At 37.9% G+C, this 18,637-nt stretch overlaps 1 protein-coding gene across 1 annotated transcript in view; it reads left to right on the top strand.

Moving 5' to 3' along the window:
- Window positions 1-18,637, top strand: part of Rgs7bp (regulator of G-protein signaling 7 binding protein) — an 86,278-nt gene that overhangs the window by 38,461 nt on the left and 29,180 nt on the right. Inside the window, exon 3 of the mRNA XM_013025257.1 lies at window positions 10,756-10,886. Coding sequence (XP_012880711.1) covers window positions 10,756-10,886 — 131 coding nt within the window. The remainder of the gene's footprint in view (window positions 1-10,755; window positions 10,887-18,637) is intronic.

The following is an 18,637-nucleotide window of genomic DNA, read 5'->3' as shown; positions in this document are numbered from 1 at the left end:
TCTATGTTATGTGACACATTGTTTGTATGAGGTTGTCTGATTTAAATGTTATCATGGAATAATAGCATGATTATTTCTTTCGTTAGACACTGAGATGTGAGCTGCTTCCCCAATTTTTTTTAATGTACTGAGACCTAAACCCTGAGTTTCATCTTTGCTAGACAAGTGTTTTTATATGACCTATACCCATGAACCTTTTGTTTTCATTTTGTTTATGAGAAAAATTTCAGTACTGTTTTGTCCAGTCTGGCTTCACACTCTAGATTCTCCATCCTCCACTTCCCAGGATTACAGACATCCACTCCATAATTCCCTTTAAATGAGAGTGTCTCTTGTGCCATGCCCTGTTTCAGCCTAATAGCTTATCTGATGTTAATGAATAGAAAATAAAAGCAAAGACAGAACACAATAATAATGAATGGGGTGAGAGGAGAGGGAATAATGGAGGAAGCCTCTGAAGACCTATAATGGAAGAAGTGGAAGAAAGCCAAACAAATTCCACACACGTAAGTTCCTGCTTTGAAATGCACCTGCATTTATCTGGTGTTTACACAAATCAAACATGAGGGTAGGTTTTTGTTTGTTTGTTAGTTGTTATTGTTGTTTTTGGCCAGTTGTGGGCTGGAACTCTGGGCCTACGAGCTGTCCCTGAGCTCTTCAGCTCAGTGGGTCTACCACTTGAGCCACAGCACCACTTCTGGTTTTCTGGTGGTTAATTGGAGATAAGAGTCTCATGGACTTTCCTGCCCAGGCTAGCTTTGAACCATGATCCTCAGCCTCCTGAGTAGCTAGGATTATAGGTGTGAGCCACCAGTGCCCAGCGAGGGTAGGTTTTTTTTAAATGAAAGAATTTGTCAATTTTAAGTATAATAAAAGGTCTTCTTTAAACTGATTGGGCAAAAATCCCGAGAACTGAATGGATAAAATTTTGCTGAGAATAGTGGTATAACTACTCTCAATGATATCACCATTTTAAATACTTGAATTCTAATGTGTGTAAATTTAGCAAATCATATTAATCATTTGATTTAAAAAAAATCCTCTGTAGGGGCTGGGAAGATGGCTCGGTGGTAGAGCGCTTGCCTTGCATGCCTGAGGCCCTGGGTTCGATTCCTCTGCACCATATAAGAAAAAAGAAAAAAAGCTGGAAGTGGCGCTGTGGCTCAAGTGGTAGAGTGCTAGCCTTGAGCTGAAGAGCTGAGGGACAGTGCCCAGGCCCAGAGTTCAGACCCCACGACCGGACCCCCCCCCAAAAAAAAGTCCTATGTAATTCACAGTAGCTATATCATACAAACAACTAAAAACTCTAAACTACCTATTCATCACAACTTAATGTGATGTTGCAGAGTACACCCTATCTAACATTAAACAAAATAAAATTAGGTAGGCATTGGTGGCTGGCTCCTGTAATCCTAACTACTCACAAGGCAAAGATCTGAGGATCACAGTTTAAAAGTTAGCCTGTGAAGACAAATCTATAAGACTCTTACCATCAGTTAACCAGCAGAAATGGAGCAAAAAAATTCCAAGCAAGAGTTCAAAAAAGAGTGCACAAAAAGCCAAGCAAGAGTTCAAGCCCCAGTACCAGCATTAAAAAAAATTGATGTTTTCACCTGGGGTATTGTAACAAGCTAGCCCAGTTGTTTTTAAAGTGTGGGTCCTGAATCAGTTGGGAACGTAACAGAAATCTAATTATCAAGCCCCATCTAGACTCTCTGAACTGGAGACAGAGCCCAGTATTCCTTGGCTTCACCAGACCCCTAGATTATTCTGAAGCACACTAAAAGGCATAGAAATTTTTTAGGATCTTCACAGTCAATCTGCAGACTTCCAAGTGACATGATGCAAAATGAACTGAATGAAAATACTATAGCTTTGCATTTCCTATTCTCCTCTAAAATTTCTATTTCTGTGAAGTTAAAATGCAACCAACAGCTAATATGTTTATATGTATAATATGCATATTTATATACTGTAAGTACAGATTTGATTCTTATTCCTGAGTTTCCTATTGGTGCAGTCTTGAACAAGTTCCTAAACTATCCTGGGCCTTGTTTTCCTCAATCTATAAAATGAGGATCAGGATAGAAGCTACCTCATTAGATTCATTATGAGAATGAAATAGGATGTAAAAGTTTAGCAGAGTGTCTGACACATGATAAATCCTCAGTAAACATTATGTTGCTAATGTTGAATCAAATGCCAAGAAATAAGGAAAGCATGATCCTACCTTCAAAGTCTTCAAGAGGGAAACTCACCAACCTCTTTGTTTTGTTTTGCATTCCTAGCCAAGGGCTCATGAGCTTACATAATTTATACTGTTTTGAAAATCAAAAGTGACACAGGCCCATTGGAGAGACTGACCTAAACATTTGTTAATTGCTATCTCCTTCTGCCCATATGTCTGTCTGCCCAAAGAGCTATTTCTGCTCTTGAGCTAATCCTTGGCAAAGGTGCAGAAGCTTTCCATTCTATTTCACCTGATGGCATCTTAAACATTATCCTTTAGGAAAAAATCATGTTGATCTCCACAATGGAACCTTTTAGCTGAAAACTTACTGGTCATAAAATGATATTGTATCAAGGAAGAAACAGATGACTGCAAGCTTCCTATCACTGTTCAAAAAACTTAATTTGCTTACAGGAGACTTTATAATATGTTCTCATCAAATAAAAATACTCTAAGATAATAATGAGAATCTTCATGAATGCTTACGTAAGTACTTAAGAAAAGGTCATTATTTTCTTTTTTCTTCCCAAATTCACTCTTTTTTGAATGGGAGGAACTCCATAAATACTGTTGCTTTGATTCAATAATGAGTAGTGGGAGACCTGTAACCAAGGTGTAAGGATGTCTCACCAAAATCCATGCATAGTTGTTACATATATGTTCCCACAGGACCAACATATGTCACTTAAATCTTTTCAAGAACGTAGGCATTACTATCTTGTTTCAGTGTTTGATGTACTAAAAGGTTAAGAAACTTGCCCAGAGTCACACATTCATATTAATGAAATCAAGGTATAAATATAACTATTTGACCACAGATCACTTAGGCTTTGTGTGAAGTCTGAAAAATGGCTTTTCTATTCCTATTCCTTCTCCCTTTGGAAATCATGAACTACCATGTTTGAGTACACTCTCCTCCCGAACAGGCACATGACTGTTGTTTTCTTTCATTACTAGCCTTGCCTCTTTGAGGATACTACATAGACTATAAACAGTCAAGTCCATTTCCATCAGTGGAACTAGTCAGCCTGGCGGGTGTGGGCGACTGTCTTCCACTCCAGCCTTGAATGTTCACTTGAGTCCATTTCAACAAATATGGATGAAGAACTTTCAGGGAGCCATACTGCCTGGGAAAGGGCTAAGTTCTTACCATGCAATCTATGGTTTTATGATCAGCAACAGCTTGAAGATCCAAGTCATACTCTCCCAGCTCCCAGCCTCTGCTATTTAACAAATTAAAAGACCTAGTAAGATCAAGATCTTTTTTTATTGTGAAAATGCCATACAGAGAGGTTACAATTACATGAGCAAGGTAATAAGTACATTTCTTATCAAGCACTGTTGCCTCCTCCTTTGTTTTCTCTTTCCATCCCTTCGCAACTCTCCCCCGCCATTCCCCTCCAACTCCCCCTGCCCCACCGCGCCAAAGTTGTAAAGTTTGTTTTTAGACATAACGCCTTGTATGTCTCGTTGTTGCAATGGGTCCACCTGTATCCCTATTTAAACAATTTGTTTTTTCCCTTCCCCTGCACAAATTATACCAACATTAAATACAGTGAAAACAGGGGTTATACCATGGGGGAGGGACATACAAAGCAGCAAAGAAATCATCTTATAAATATGTTAGAAACATTAGAAAGAAAGAACAAACATTTGAGTCCTTATCTTGGGGTTCATTTTTGCCTAACATCAACTTTTTTGACCATTTCTGCTTGTCTCAGACATATACTAGTTATTGCAAATAAGGGAAACAATGGGACCTGTGTTTCTTTGGGCCTGACTTACTTCACTTAATATAATTTTTTCCAAGTCTTTCCATTTCCTAACAAATGGGGCAATGAAGGCATAGAATTCCATTGTGTATATATACCATATTTTCTTGATCCATTCATTTACTGAAGGGCATCTCGGTTGGTTCCATATCTAATGCTGCAATAAACATAGTTGTGCTGGTAGCTTTAGTATGGTCTTGTTTGTGATCATTCAGGTAAATACCCAAAAGAGGGATTTCTGAGTCATAGGGGTGCTCTATGTGGAGTCTTTTGAGGAATCTCCATACTACTTTTCAATCCAAAAATTCATATGGAACAATAAAAGACCCTGAATAGCAAAAACGATCCTTAACAGAAAGTACAGTGCTGGAGGAATATCAATACCAAATTTCAAACTCTACTGCAAAGCCATAGTAATCCAAACCGCTTGGTACTGGCACAAGAACAGGCCTCAGGACCAATAGAATTGAAAACCTAGAAATGAACCCGCAGACCTATAGCCATCTAATCTTTGATAAGGGAGCTAAAAATAAATAGAATGGAAGAAAGACAGCCTCTTCAGTAAATGGTGCTGGCAAAATTGGTTAATCACTGGTAGAAAACTAAAGCTACATCCTTATATATCACCCTGCATCAGAATCAACTCCAAATGGATCAAAGACCTTGGAGTCAAAGCAGATACCCTGAAAACATTAAAGGACAGAATAGAAGCTCAAGATTCTTAAAGCGGTAATTGCAGGCACCCTATGTTCCCAGTCAGACAGTGTGGAGTGGGAAATGTCAGGAGAATCTAAGAGGAGGCTGAGAGGTGATAGATAGGTCAGAAACAGACCAAGACTCAGTAAGAAATACATTCTGTAAGATTAGAGAGTGTTTCCTTATAAATGTTACTTTTTCCCTAATCTGAAAACATGAGCTCCAGGCAAGATATTCCTGTTATAAGAACAAGACGCTGTGATATGCAACCTCTTAACTCCTTCAGCCTCTCCTGCTTTGAGAAATCCCCAGTGGCCTCATCAGACTTGCCATGAATGCCAAGCTTCCCCTTAGATTGCCTTAAACACCAACACTTATGGTTAATAAAATATTAATAATCCAAAAGTAATACTTTTTAGACTTGTTGAAAGCATCCAAATGGCGGGAAACTGATGACTATTGATTTTTTTAAGTGTTTAAATACAGTTTTCAACTTTTTAAATGGACAAAAATGAATAAGGCACTTGGTAACACTAACCATTATTTTATTTATGAACTTCTCCACTGGGTGATGGAGATACAGCAAAGATCCTAGCAGAAGGCAAGCAAAAAGCAATGGGAAGATGGAGACTAGAACGTAACCCAAAGTTGTAGAAGGTGCTTGGCTAAGTCCCATGAGTTCATATAAAGGCACCCTAGTAGTCACCAAATGATAATTCAGTTATATTCAGGTTTCCTTTCACTTTTAAAAGTCAAATTTCATTTGTGACAGAAAGCAGATAGCTCCAGGACAGAGTTTGATCCCAGATCATGTTGGGTTGAGAGGAAGTCACAGACGCAACCTTATGTTCCCATGAAATTATACGCTACGCAGTGAGGGGAAATGCTGCAATTACTTTTCCAAAGCCTCCTAGGAACATCAAACTTGCTAAGACTCTACTAGGAAAATACAGGAGGCTTCCACCTACAGCACACAGTTCATAACAACTCACAGGAGGAAGATTTGGGGCAAATGAAGACCCTGGGGAGAGACTTGACTATCATATGTATGGGCACCTTGAAAATTGTTCTGCTTTTGTTCTCCCAGTTGCCTGAATTTCTCTTTTTCTGGAAATGTGTTTATTGTCTATAAAGCAGTAGAGCCATTTAATCAGTACTTGGCATCTGTGCTGTGTTTGTGAACTCAGAGAGACTCTATGATTACCATAAGAGCTTAAAACTTAAAATAACACAAACACAAATGCGTGTCACCTTTTGGCTCCTGGTTATCTATTAATAATATAGATTTAGAAGACTGCCTTGATTAGTCTTCTGAAACCATGAAGGTTGAGCTCTGAAGGGGGCATAGAATTAAGGAATGTTCTGGTCTGCAGAATCCATCCAAGAGGAGCTGGTGAGGATATTGAAGAAGTAACCTAGAAGTTTTTCTCCATGGGTGAGGCCTTTAGTACCTTTCCTGTCTACCTATTTGTTCTATAAATAAAAGCCAAGGATAATACCAAGGATATCATCCCTCTCCCTCATCTTTTCTTTTCCTTTTTTGGGGGTTAGTCATGGGGCTTGAATTTGGGCCTGGGCACTGTCCCTGAGCTTTTTTGCTCAAGGTTAGAGCTCTACTACTTTTGAGTCACAGCTCCACTTCAGGTTTTCTGGTAGTTAATTGGAGATAAAAGACTCATAGACTTTTCTGCATGGGTTGGCTTTGAACTGTGATCCTCAGATCTCAGCCTCCATAGACTTTTCTTCCTGGGTTGGCTTGGAACTGTGATCCTCAGATCTCAGCCTCCTGGGTAACTCGGATTACAGATGTGAGCCACCAGTGTGCTGCCCTTCCCTCATCCTATTTGGTTTTCTGAATCTTTCCTTGTCATTTGATTTCATACCCAACCACAAAATTGATTCCAAAAATGAAAATTTAAATTATTATCTGTTATGACAGGCCGTCTAGTTTCTATCTCTGCAAGCTGATAAATACCAACTGCTGGACTAAACTTCAGGAAAGGGACAGAAGAAGTTCAGGTTGTACCTCTGATGACATTGCTACCTTGACAATGAGAAGTGATCAAAGTTGAAAAAGAAAATGACATGTAAGGCATGAGGTAGTGACCCAGATCCAACTGTCCCATGCCTTTCCTCACCTATACCACTCTTCCTCACAGAAACCACAGGGCATAGACTCATTCTATACACTGTAGCCACGAAGTAAATCCAAGGTTATGCACTCACAGTCAGAGCTTCAAGTTATTTTTACAATCCTTATTTTTCTTCCTCCTCCTCCCCTTCCCCTTCTTCTTCTCCTTCCCCTTCCTCTTCCCCTTCCTCTTCTCCTTCCTCCTCCTCCTCCTCCTCCTCCTCCTCCTCCTCCTTCTTCTTCTTCTTCTTTTCTTCTCCTTCTCCTCCTTCTTCTCCTTCTCCTCCTTCTCCTTCTCCTCCTCCTTCTTCTCCTCCTCCTCCTCCTCCTTCGTCTTCTTCTTCTTCTCCTCCTGCTGCTGCTGCCAGTCCTGGACCTTGAACTCAGGGCCTGGGCATTGTTTCTGAACTTTTTTGCTCAAGGCTAGTATTCAAACACTTGAGACATATATGACATGTTCTTTTCTCTGGAAATAAATCAAACTGCTAGCACGTTTGAAAAAAAACTGCTTATTTGTCATTGCCAGAATCTGTGACATGCAGCGTGGTTGTTAATGAGGTCCCTTTCTTTTTTCCATCTACTCGAATGTTAACTTCACCAAATCCCTATCTGGAGAGTGTAAGTAAATAAAAAGCAGCAGATAATTTCAGTTAAAGATTCCAAGGATTCTAAGTGTAAGGCCAAGGAAACACAAATTCTGATGTAAGATGGACTGTGGCAACTTTTTTAGAATTCTTCTCATTTTTATTTGTTTTCCCATGCACAATATCATTTGATCCTTGCACAGGAAACCTGGAGATATATTTTACAACTGTTATTGCTATTTCACAAAAGAGGAAACTGAATCTCAGAGAAATTAAAGTGCTGTGCCTCAGATCACAGTTCTGAGTATTAAAGGTATTTGTAAATCTGTTTTCTGGCTCCAGAACTCATAATCCTGTCTTTGTTTTGATGCTTTCAATTACATATTATAACCCACTGGACAATTTGTCTCTTAATCAATTACAGCAATGTAGTTTTTAGAGCTCTAAAATGGAAGAAATAAACTGTAAAAGTCAAGAGGTTAATATAAGCTGGTATGGCATCACAAAACACTAGTATGAAAGTTACCTTAGCTTTTTTACTGGTTTTTAAATACTTTCTCTATAACTTTCCAAGATATTAAAGTGTAATATATGAGACTGTGAATAAATTATAAGCAGAATATCTTGCATTCTTTAACATCACTTAATTTTTATTAGGCAGATTTTATTTCTGGTAAAATCTGTTCAGTTCCACATAACACTTAGGAAAGGCACAATATTTTTCTAGAATGGTTTTCTAGAATCTCCAAGGGAGACAGAGGTGTTGGGGAAGTGATGCCTGAGGAAACATTTTGAATTAGATACTTCAATCTCTGTTCTGACTTGCCTTTTTTTCAAAATCACTTAATAGAACATTTTTTATTTGTAAAATGATAAAATATATTGGCTCTTATGATACGTGAATACCTTGTTACATTTATTTAAATTAAATCAAATATACTTTCTATTAATCATTTGCATCATCTTTAAATAGTTGTACAAAGAGGTTTCCTTTCAGCATGTCAACTGATGTCCAATATTGTTTATACACGAGGTTTACATACTTATTGGATCTAAGTCACTGGCATGTATGTTTTGTCTCTGAAAATAATAAGACCTCATGGCCTGAAATGATACTATGCTGGCTAATTGTCCTACCTATAAAATGCTTAATACACATAATAGAATTATCACAGGGACTTGTTTCTTTAATCTGCAGGCTAACCTATGCGTGGGTGAGAACAGGCAGCTGTGATTGGAATGATGAAGCAGGGTGTCTTAAAATACTTTCCTTCTAACTTGCCTTCGGAATAAGACAGTCTCTTCAGTTTTTCTATGAAAAGCAATATATTCTCAGATAATATACCTATATCACTTGTTATTATAAAGCTATTCATTCTCATCAATTGTTTAGGATCTAACAGGGCTGGTGGAGGGAGATAGAGACATTTCCAGTTTGAATACATTCGAAATTGTGTGTGTGTGTGTGTGTGTGTGTGTGTGTGTGTGTGTGTGTGTCTGTCTGTCTGTCTGTCTGTCTGTCTGTCTGTCTGCTGTCTGTCTGTCTGTCTGTGTAGGATAGAGTGGGCTGGCAGAAATGCCTTCAGCCTGAAGGTGAGTTGAAGGTGGAAGGTGTCTGTGGGAAGAAGTTGTAGGAGAATACCTGAAACTTTCACCTGAGATTCCTGGCTATCAATGTTGGTCCAAGGCTGGTCCCTGAGGGCAAATGAGAAAATGAAATGGTAGCATGGTCTTCTCATGTCTACATCAAATCAAATTTTGCATGTCAGTTCTTGAAAGCACTTTGTTCTACATGACCCAGAAAGACCCCGGGTGACTGTGCAGGCGTCACGAATACTGAAGCAGAGACTTGGCTTTTCCTGAGTTATATAAGCCATATGGTTAGTTATACACTTGTTCATTGGCTAGAGAAATATTGAAAATGAAAATTAATTACCATTGCCAAGTGTGGGATATATACAAAAACGTTTCACTGTGATTCCATGTAAAAAGGAAGTTATCCTTTTTTTCTGATAATTATCCCTGACATTTTGCCACTGGCCCACTTTATTTTTATAAATCAAGTCAAAATGCTACATTATTTAATCAGATTTCATTGCATTCTAAATGGATGGGGGTAAAAGGAGCAATAATAAAGACACTTGACAGACTTCATTTTCAAGTTGTCTTTCATTTAAAATCTATTTATAAACATCACCCTTGTTATTTAGTTTATATTGGTCAACATATGCTATTTTAGTGGCATATCAAATAAAGTTATTTTATCAACAATGGATTTCTCCTCCTCTAGCCAAAAGATACAGGTGATTATTGCATATTTAATGACATATACTGGGAAACATTCAGGGAGTAGTGTGTGTGTGTGTGTGTGTGTGTGTGTGTGTATGTGTGTGTGTGCCTGTGTGTGCCTGTGTGTGTGCATGCATGTGCTAGTATTAAGGCTTAAACTTAGGACCTTGTGCTCTCGCTTGGCTTTTTCACTCAAAGATAGCACTCTACCATTTGAGCCACAGACCCACTTCTACATTTTTGCTGGTATTTGTAGACAGTTGTAGATAATTTGTAGATAATTTGTAGATAATTGTAGATAAAAGTCTTATGGACTTTGGCTGGGTTGTATTTGAACCATGATCATCAGATCTTAGCCTCCTGTGTAGCTAGAATTATAGGCATAAGCTGTTGACACCCAGTTAGAATAAATTCTTTGAGCCTGAGTTCAGTGTTCATTTAGCTTTGGATTTCTCAGTACAATTATTAGAATTATATTAGATTTCTCTTTTTTCATAAAATATTTATTTTTTATTAAAAAACATTTGGACTTTTCATAAATTAGTCATAGCAAACAATAAAGGAATATGTTGTAGACTAAGATAAAAATCCTCAATAAAAATAATTTGTAAATTGGCTCTTTAATCATATTATGCTGGGTACCTCATATTAAAGAGTTGACTTACAAATGTTAATTGAACAGATCTTGTTAGTTTCCCTAAAAAACAAGGATTTTATTCTCTTTTTACAGTCTGAGATTGTTATGGCTTAAATATATTTGGGAAATTTCTTCCAACAGATAAACTGAAAACGTCTGATATTTTGCAATTACTTAAAGCATTTATGATTTCAAGTTCTCAGCAGAAGCTTGCTGATGAAGAGAGTTAGTCAGAAAGACAGTTATGTAACAACTGTCACATTGGTTATTGGCTGGAAAGCGTGAAGCCCTATATTTTAGACTCAAGGCTTTAATGGAATCTTTATGAAGCATTTTTCTCCTCTCAGAGTGAAACAAATGTCTGATGAGTAAAATCTTGAGGCTACTCACAACTTTTCTCTTTCATTCTTTTATAGCCCAGAAGATGGTGAAATTCATCCAGAAATCTGTCGACTTTACATCCAGCTGCAGTGCTGCTTAGAAATGTACACAACAGAGATGCTAAAATCTATTTGTCTGCTGGGATCTCTTCAGTTTCATCGAAAAGGTATCTACAATTGATAGATTACCAGAAAAACACCAAGCAATGATATGCGAAATAATACCTTCCCACCTATACACAAGTAGAAAATGAATTTAACATGCTCAGGAAATGTTTGATCTCTAAGTCAAAATTTAAAAGTCCATATTACTTCTAAGTACATAAGAACACTAATTATTTTGATTCAAAAGTGTAGTAAGAGTCTTAAATTTTTATTTTACCACTTGAGAATATGACTTCCATTAGAAGCAGCAGAAGCAGCAAAAATATCTAATGATAACACTAGCGTATATCTGTCCTCAAGAGTGCTGCAATTTCTCTTGATAAATTGAGTTGTAAAAAGACAAACAAATATTTGTGTCTCAAAGATTTTAACTGTATTTTTTTTGTCTTTTCTTTTTTTGGTACTGGGGATCGAACCCAGGACATTGCGCTTGCTAGGCAAGTGCTTTGCCACTGAGCTACATCCCAGCCCTCAAAGATTTTAAAATAGGGTGAACTCAACAGATGATAGAGATGCAGCATATAAGGAATAGAATAGCTCATTTTCTGGCCTAGCTTAACTTATGCTGGGAAAGCCAAGATGTTGGAATAAACCTGTAATGCCAGCACTTGTGAGATTAAAAGAGGGAGATCATAAATTCAAGGCCAGTTTTTGCAATATAGCAAGATCCTGTCTCAAAAGAAAAAAAGGCAAACAAAAAAACTATAAATGGAATATATGGACTCAAATATCTACACCTTTCAACATTTGTCTTTGCATGCTATAGTCAGATTTCAGGCTTCCAGTCTGGATAATGCTCTTCTCGATATTGACTTTACAGTCCAGCTGGCATCCTCCACATTAACAAACTAATTACTATGGCTCTAGTCATCACATATATAATGAGAGAAAACTCCTTACAACTATAGAACAAAAGTCCTGGGCTTCATTCTGGCTGGACTATATATAGACCAGAATTGTTTTAGACAATTAAGGCCCACACATAGAGCTGGAAATGAAGTGAACCCCACCCAGCCAGTGCTACTGCAAGATGGGTAGATGGGGAAAGAGGCTGGAGAGGATCTCAAAAGTTTCCACTGATGAAGGACTTCATTTTTATTTTCTTTACTAACTCACCGGAATCTCCTGAATACAAACTTTTGCTCCTGAGCTCAGGAAAATGGGGGAGGAATGCATAGAAAGTAATGCTTACCTGTGATTTAAATTAAGCAATAGGAGAGTTAAGCAATAAATCAGTAAAGAAGCAGATAAAGATTTCAAGGCAAATGAGCATTCCAGATTGGGAAGAATTAACTCAAACTACTTGTAAAAATCAAATATTGTATATACACATATATATGTCTATATATGTATGTGTGTATGCATGCACGTGTGTGTATGCGCACGCGTGTGTGTGTATTCAGTAGGACTAAAAACAGAATACAGTTACAATGCTTCAAAGACATGAAAACATTCTCTCAATACTTATTGTTGCCTTTTCTTTGAAAGGCTAATCTTGTAAGAGTTTTTATCTTTATTTATTATTAATATGAGAATGTGTTTGGAGGGATTAGCTCCTTGACACTCCTAATGCATGATCTGAAAGTTGAACACTCAGACACACTCAGAATATCCTGAGTAAAAGCTTGATGCCTTTACTCTTCTCTTTGATTCCTTTATCTCTGTCTCTGCCTCTCTGTGTCCTCAGTCTCTGACTCTGTTTCTGTCAGAGAGAGATAGAGAGAGAGAGAATGGCACCCAAACCGAATAGTATTATCATCCTAAATGATTTACAGAGAAGACTGGGCACAGGCAGTTTTACTCTCCAGTTCTGTATGGTCTACACCTGCAGCATTTCTACCTTTGCTGCCACTGGAATCTTTCTGGCTAATGACATGTATTTAACACACAGGGACCTCCACTCCCACACCCTTTCTAAGTCCTTGGTCTGCAACCTGATCTTCTTTTATCGTCCACCATGACATTTGTCATTTCACAATTGACTTTGGAAAGGAAAGTTCTCAGCTTACTCTCTGCTTAAAAGTAAAAGGTGATACCTCACAAGATTGCTTCCTTGGATTTGGTTTGGAGCACAAATGTAAAAGTATGTCACCTCTTAAACTGCTCAGCTCCTTTGTCATCATTGATATTCTGACTGACAAATCTCAGTGCTGTCACTAGATTTTGTTCTTTTACAATGTTGAAATACATAGAATAGCCAGTTTCCAGAAGCCTCCAGCCAATACATGTTAAATATATAAAATATACTGCAGACTTCCTGAGAGACCCCATAAAAAGAATGCAAATATTTGGCTTCAGTGACCATAGGCTGCCAAAATAATGAATTGAAGAAGAAATTAGTCCACAGACTATACATAACAAGAATATTAAACTCCAAGAAAAAGTTGAGCAGATTAAGAGACAATGTCTGTGTTGTCCTTAAAGTTGAAAATTCCACATAAAACTTGACAGAGGGGAACCAACCAGCAAGGAAAAAAAACAAAAGCAAACCTTTCTACAGAAAGGGAGAACAGGCAAATGTTCTTTCTGTTTATGAAAACAAGAAGTGGGGAAGGATGGGAAGATTGCTCTGCAAATAGGATTTACCAAGCGTTGATTCAAGGTATGTAAGGAAAAAACTATAAACCACCCCCCCACACACGTGTGTATGTGTGTGTGTGTGTGTGTGTGTGTGTGTGTGTAGTATATGTATTCACTAAATAAAGTAACAGAGCATAGGTTGTATTAGGAGTGCAGGTGACTCCAAATTTCAGGCAAGGTGGTGGAGGTGGCAAAGTAAACAAAGTGTGGATCGAGAAATCAGTCTCAGCAAGGCACCAGTGTCTCCTACTTGTAATCCTAGCTACTCAGGAGACTGAGATCAAAAGGATCATGATTCAAAGACATCTCTAAAATAACTCAAAAGCAGGACTGGAAGTGTGGCTAAGTAGCAGAGCACCAGCAAAGCAAGCAAGCCAAGTAAGCAAGCAAACCCAGGAAGCAAGCTGAGCAAAGCCAAGGCCCCAAGTCGAAATGTTGAGACTACAAAAAAATAAATTAACCCATCTCCTTTCCCTAGAATAGAAATGTATGTATTGTTTTGTGTATCCTATATTAGCAAAAAAAAAAACCCAACACTTATACACTAGACAGTAGCGTATCTACCGAGACTCAAGCTGCCAGAGTAGTTTTCCAATGTAATATGTTCTCTTTTTTCACTTTTAACTGTTATTGTATTGACATACCAAACAGAAAATCTTAATACCAAGAAGAAATAATGCCAGGTTAAACAGAAATACACTGATAGTTAAGTGAATTCATTTAATAATAGTGGACGCTTTAAAGGAAGAATTTTGACACAATGAAAAAGTCCATTCCAACATAACATTAAAATATCCAGTGTAATATATTCTTTAACCAAACAATGGCATTTATGATGTGATTTCATGCTAAGAAGTAGCCTATCCAGACAACCTTTACTAAAGCCCTTCTCTGGAGGAATAAGTCCCCTAGAGTCTTAAGAAAATTGTGTCTCCTGTTGGATTTTGTAACATTCAAACTCCCTTTTTGCTTAAAATATGTTTTGTTTCTTTTAATTTGAAAATAAGAGTTGATATTTTTTAAATAAGCCAATTTATTTTCCTTCTGTGTGAGTGGCTGAAGGTTGACCACTCCTCTCTTCTTTAACTCTTCTTTTCATCAAGGAAAAGGAAAAATGGTTAAGAAGTAATTAGAGCTGCCTTAGTCTAAGGGTCTCTTGTCGATTTTGTTGGTATTAAATCCTAAAACCAAGTTGTTGCACAGTAATCTGCACCTTCAATTTAATTGTTATGCACATTTCCTTGTCACCAGAAGTGCAGGGGCTCCTCTAATACTCCTCTATGTCTTATTTAGTTTTGTTACTGCATTGAGTAACCATGACATGAGTTTACTCTTTGAGAACAAAGGGCATATAAGGTCACTGTGGTGATCTATTATTTCTTTCTGGAAAAGTCAGCCTCAAATAATTTTAAAGCTTCTGTAGTGCTCTTGAGTTTAGAAATGCAAATTGTCTTTCTCTTCCAATTAGGACAATTGAAGTGTCCTTAATCCTTAATACCTTTACTCCCTGGGCCTTCTTGTTTGTCCCATGTACCACACTTCTGATTATTTTTTTTTTTGCTGTCTAGTAAGCCTGGTACAATCTATTTGAATATCTTTTATACTGTATAAGATCATGCTATTGCCAAAGAAATGAAGAAAAACATCACCAAAATCTTTCCTTCCACATGGCCAACAAAATTAAAGTTAAATTGCAGTGATGTATGGTAAAAATCTACATTTAATAAAGGCTATTGGGTTATATCAGGTAGAGTGGCTTGAGAAACTGTGTTTGTATAAGAAAATGATAGATGGGCATGATTTTGGTCATTTTGTCATCTCATATTCTAACGCTGTAAGTTGTAGATTGGAGCACTGTTTGACAAAGTCTAATTTCTGTGTTTATGGAGAAAAATGATTGTTCTTGCTTCTTTGCATTTAGCTAGGTAAGAAATCATTTTGCATTACCAATTCCATGTATCACATTGACCATTAATGCCTGTTTCCTGCACTGAATAAAAAGAGATTATAAGTTTCATTCACTTTGTTGGCAGAAAATTGAGCTAGATTTCTGAGGGAACAAGACCCTGATTTTTTTTTTTTTTGGTCAGTCATAGGGCTTGAACTCTGAGCTTGGGCACTTTCCCTAGGCTTTTCAGCTCAAGGCAAGTGCTCTACCACTTGAGCCACAGCACCACTTCCAGTCTTCTGGTGATTTATTGGAGATGAGTATCATAGACTTTCCTGCCTGGGCTGGCTTTAACAGTGATCCTCAGATCTAAGCTTCCTGAGTAGCTAGGATTATAGGGGTGAGCCACCAGCGCCTGGCTACCCTGGTGTTTCAACCATAGCTATCCTGACACATTCTCTATCAATTATGGCAATATGACAAGTTTGGAAGGAAGTCTTTTTGTATTTGAGCTCGCTTATTGCATATTTGTTTTCATCTTACCTTTCTCTATCACTGGCCCTCTCTAGCTCCACTGGCCTGTCTTCCATAGCTTATAAAAAAAATGTCTTGAGGGTATATCATCCTCCCTTCTTTTCCCTAAGACAATATGGGTTCTTCTCCTAAATTTTGCCACTATGATAAATGTACAGATAAAATATGCAAAGGAGATATAATCACAAAAAGAAAAGGATAGATAAATGCTGAAACTTGAAAAATACTTTTAAAACAAAGGAGGAGACAACAATGCTGGATAAGAAATGTACTCATTACTTTGCTCATGTATCTGTAACCCCTTTGTACAATATTTTAACAATAAAAACTTAATTAAAACAACAACAACAACAAAAGTCTGTTGAGAGGTGAGCTCAAGATGTTCTAATGAGCCAGGTGCCAGTGGCTCACGCCTGTAATCCTAGTTACTCAGGAGGCTGAGATCTGAGGATCACAGTTCAAAGCCAGCCAGTCTGGGCAGGAAAGTCTGTGAGACTCTTATCTCCAATAAAGCACTTAGAAAACCAGAAGTAGCACTGTGGCTCAAGTGGTAGAGTGCTAGCTTTGAGCTGAAGAGCTGAGGGACAGTGCCCAGGCCCCGAGTTCAAGCCTCACAACCGACAAAAAAAAAAGATGTTCTAATGAGAGATTCCTGAACTGTTGGCCAGCAAAATACAGGAAGAACTCAAGGCAAGAATGAAATCCAGACAGTAAGACGCCAGTGTATTTACTCAGCATCATACCAAGAAATGATCCACACCAACAAAAGGAACAAGCAACAGAAAGACAGAAATAGAATTTAGCCACAAGTAAATGCTTTATTTCCCAATGTAAGAGGCATCTAACACCAAAATAGAACAGTGAGCTAGAAGAAATGAATCCTAAAATAGATTGTGCTTCAAAGCCCAAGGGTAGACATGCATTTTTTCTCTAAACAAATACTTGTTGTGTGGCTATCATATGTAAGTCATTGTTCTGCGTGTTGGGGACTAGGTCATCAAAGCCAAAGAGTTCTCTGTTCATGTAGAATATATATATATATATATATATATATATATATATATATATATATATATATGGGAAAGGAGAGGAGAGGAGAGGAGAGGAGGAAAGGGAGGGCAGGGGAGGGGAGGAGAAGAGAGAGGAGAAGGAAAGAGGAAAGATAGAAGGAAGGAAGTAACAATGAATCTGATTTCATAAAAGCAAAAATCTTCATGAACATTGCTATCTGACACAAAAGACTATAGCAGGACTTTGTAGTATATGATGAATATATACAAAGCCAACTTCTGTAACATCATCTGCTACTCTGTCTCTATATCTTCATATACAAGTGAGTAGGTCAAAGCTGAAGAGTAAAGGAATAGCAGTGGTAATCTTTAATTGGGGATTTTTTATTTACCAGATATTGAGCTATATTATTATTTTATTTTATGCTAAGTATATTATTTCCCCAATTTTACAGAGGAAGAACCTGAAACCATGAGGTAAGATGCCCAAGATGGCATATGACAGTGGTCCTGCTGCAAAGCGAGTGATTGCCCAGTCCCACTAAGCTACACTAGAGAAGGACAGAAGAAGGCCTCACATAAAAATGATGTAACTAAGTGGCCCAAGGAGATCAGAGGAGGAGTTGGAGGAGCAGATAGTGCCTCAGCTCTTCTGAATTGAAAAATATTTATCTCCTAGTACATAGGCAAGAATAGAGCTCTCTATAAGGCATAGTTATTACTTCCTGCCATTTATTTTATGGCTCAAAGAATATCTCCTTATTACATGTAAGAGCCTTTGAAACTGTTTATAACATAGATAAACCACTGAGTCAATATAACTGTTTTCCAGTTATTGCATGCTTTCTAGAAACATGAGGGTAAAAGTAGATTACTTAATTGATGGCCTACATTTCTCCCATTCTTTTCATGGTGCATATCATTTCCCCTACCACTTAGAAAATGAGAAGCATTTGAGAATGAGAAGTACTCTGTAGACATGTGCCTAAGCATCAGGCATAGCCATGTTCATTTTGTGGTTCACACTGAGTCAGTATAAAAACTTCCTGAGGGCTGGGAAGGTGGCTCAGTGATAGAGTGCTTGCCTTGCATGCAAGAGGCCCTGGGTTTGATTCCTCAGCACCACAAGCAGAAAAAGCCAGAAGTGGCGCTGTGGCTCAAGTGGTAGAGTGCTAGCCTTGAGCTGAAGCGCTGAGGGACAGTGCCCAGGCCCAGAGTTCAGGCCCCACGACTGACCAAAAAACAAAACAAAATAAAAACTGTCCTGAAAGCTTGCTCTGTATAAAGTACCACAGCAGACTAGATATCAAGATCACAAAGAAGGTATGACATGAAGGTGTGGGTAAGGTGGAGTAAAGAGAGAACACAGTTAAGAATTCATTGTACATGCTGCATATACCACAGAATTGAGAAATGTAAGGGAAGGGATGGATTGAAGGAGGGTGAGATTGTTGAAAGGGGTGACATAGATCAAGATGCATTGTATTCATATCCTGTTTTGTTAAATGACACCTGCCCTCTACAACCTCTTAATGATAATTTAAAAATGTTTTAAATAAGGTAGGAAAACGGTTCCTGGTTGTTTTTTTTTTTTTTTGTCGGTCGTGGGGCTTGAACTCTGGGCCTGGGCGCTGTCCCTCAGCTCTTCAGCTCAAGGCTAGTGCTCTACCACTTGAGCTATAGTGCCACTTCCAGGAAAACGGTTCCTGACATTAAGGAAATGGTAAGATAGTGATAGAGA

The sequence above is a fragment of the Dipodomys ordii genome, unplaced genomic scaffold (genome assembly GCF_000151885.1).
Source record: "Dipodomys ordii isolate 6190 unplaced genomic scaffold, Dord_2.0 Scaffold83, whole genome shotgun sequence".
Classification (NCBI taxonomy): domain Eukaryota; kingdom Metazoa; phylum Chordata; class Mammalia; order Rodentia; family Heteromyidae; genus Dipodomys; species Dipodomys ordii.
The sequence above is the reverse complement of the archived record's forward strand: the minus strand, read 5'-3'. Positions and strand labels throughout refer to the sequence as shown.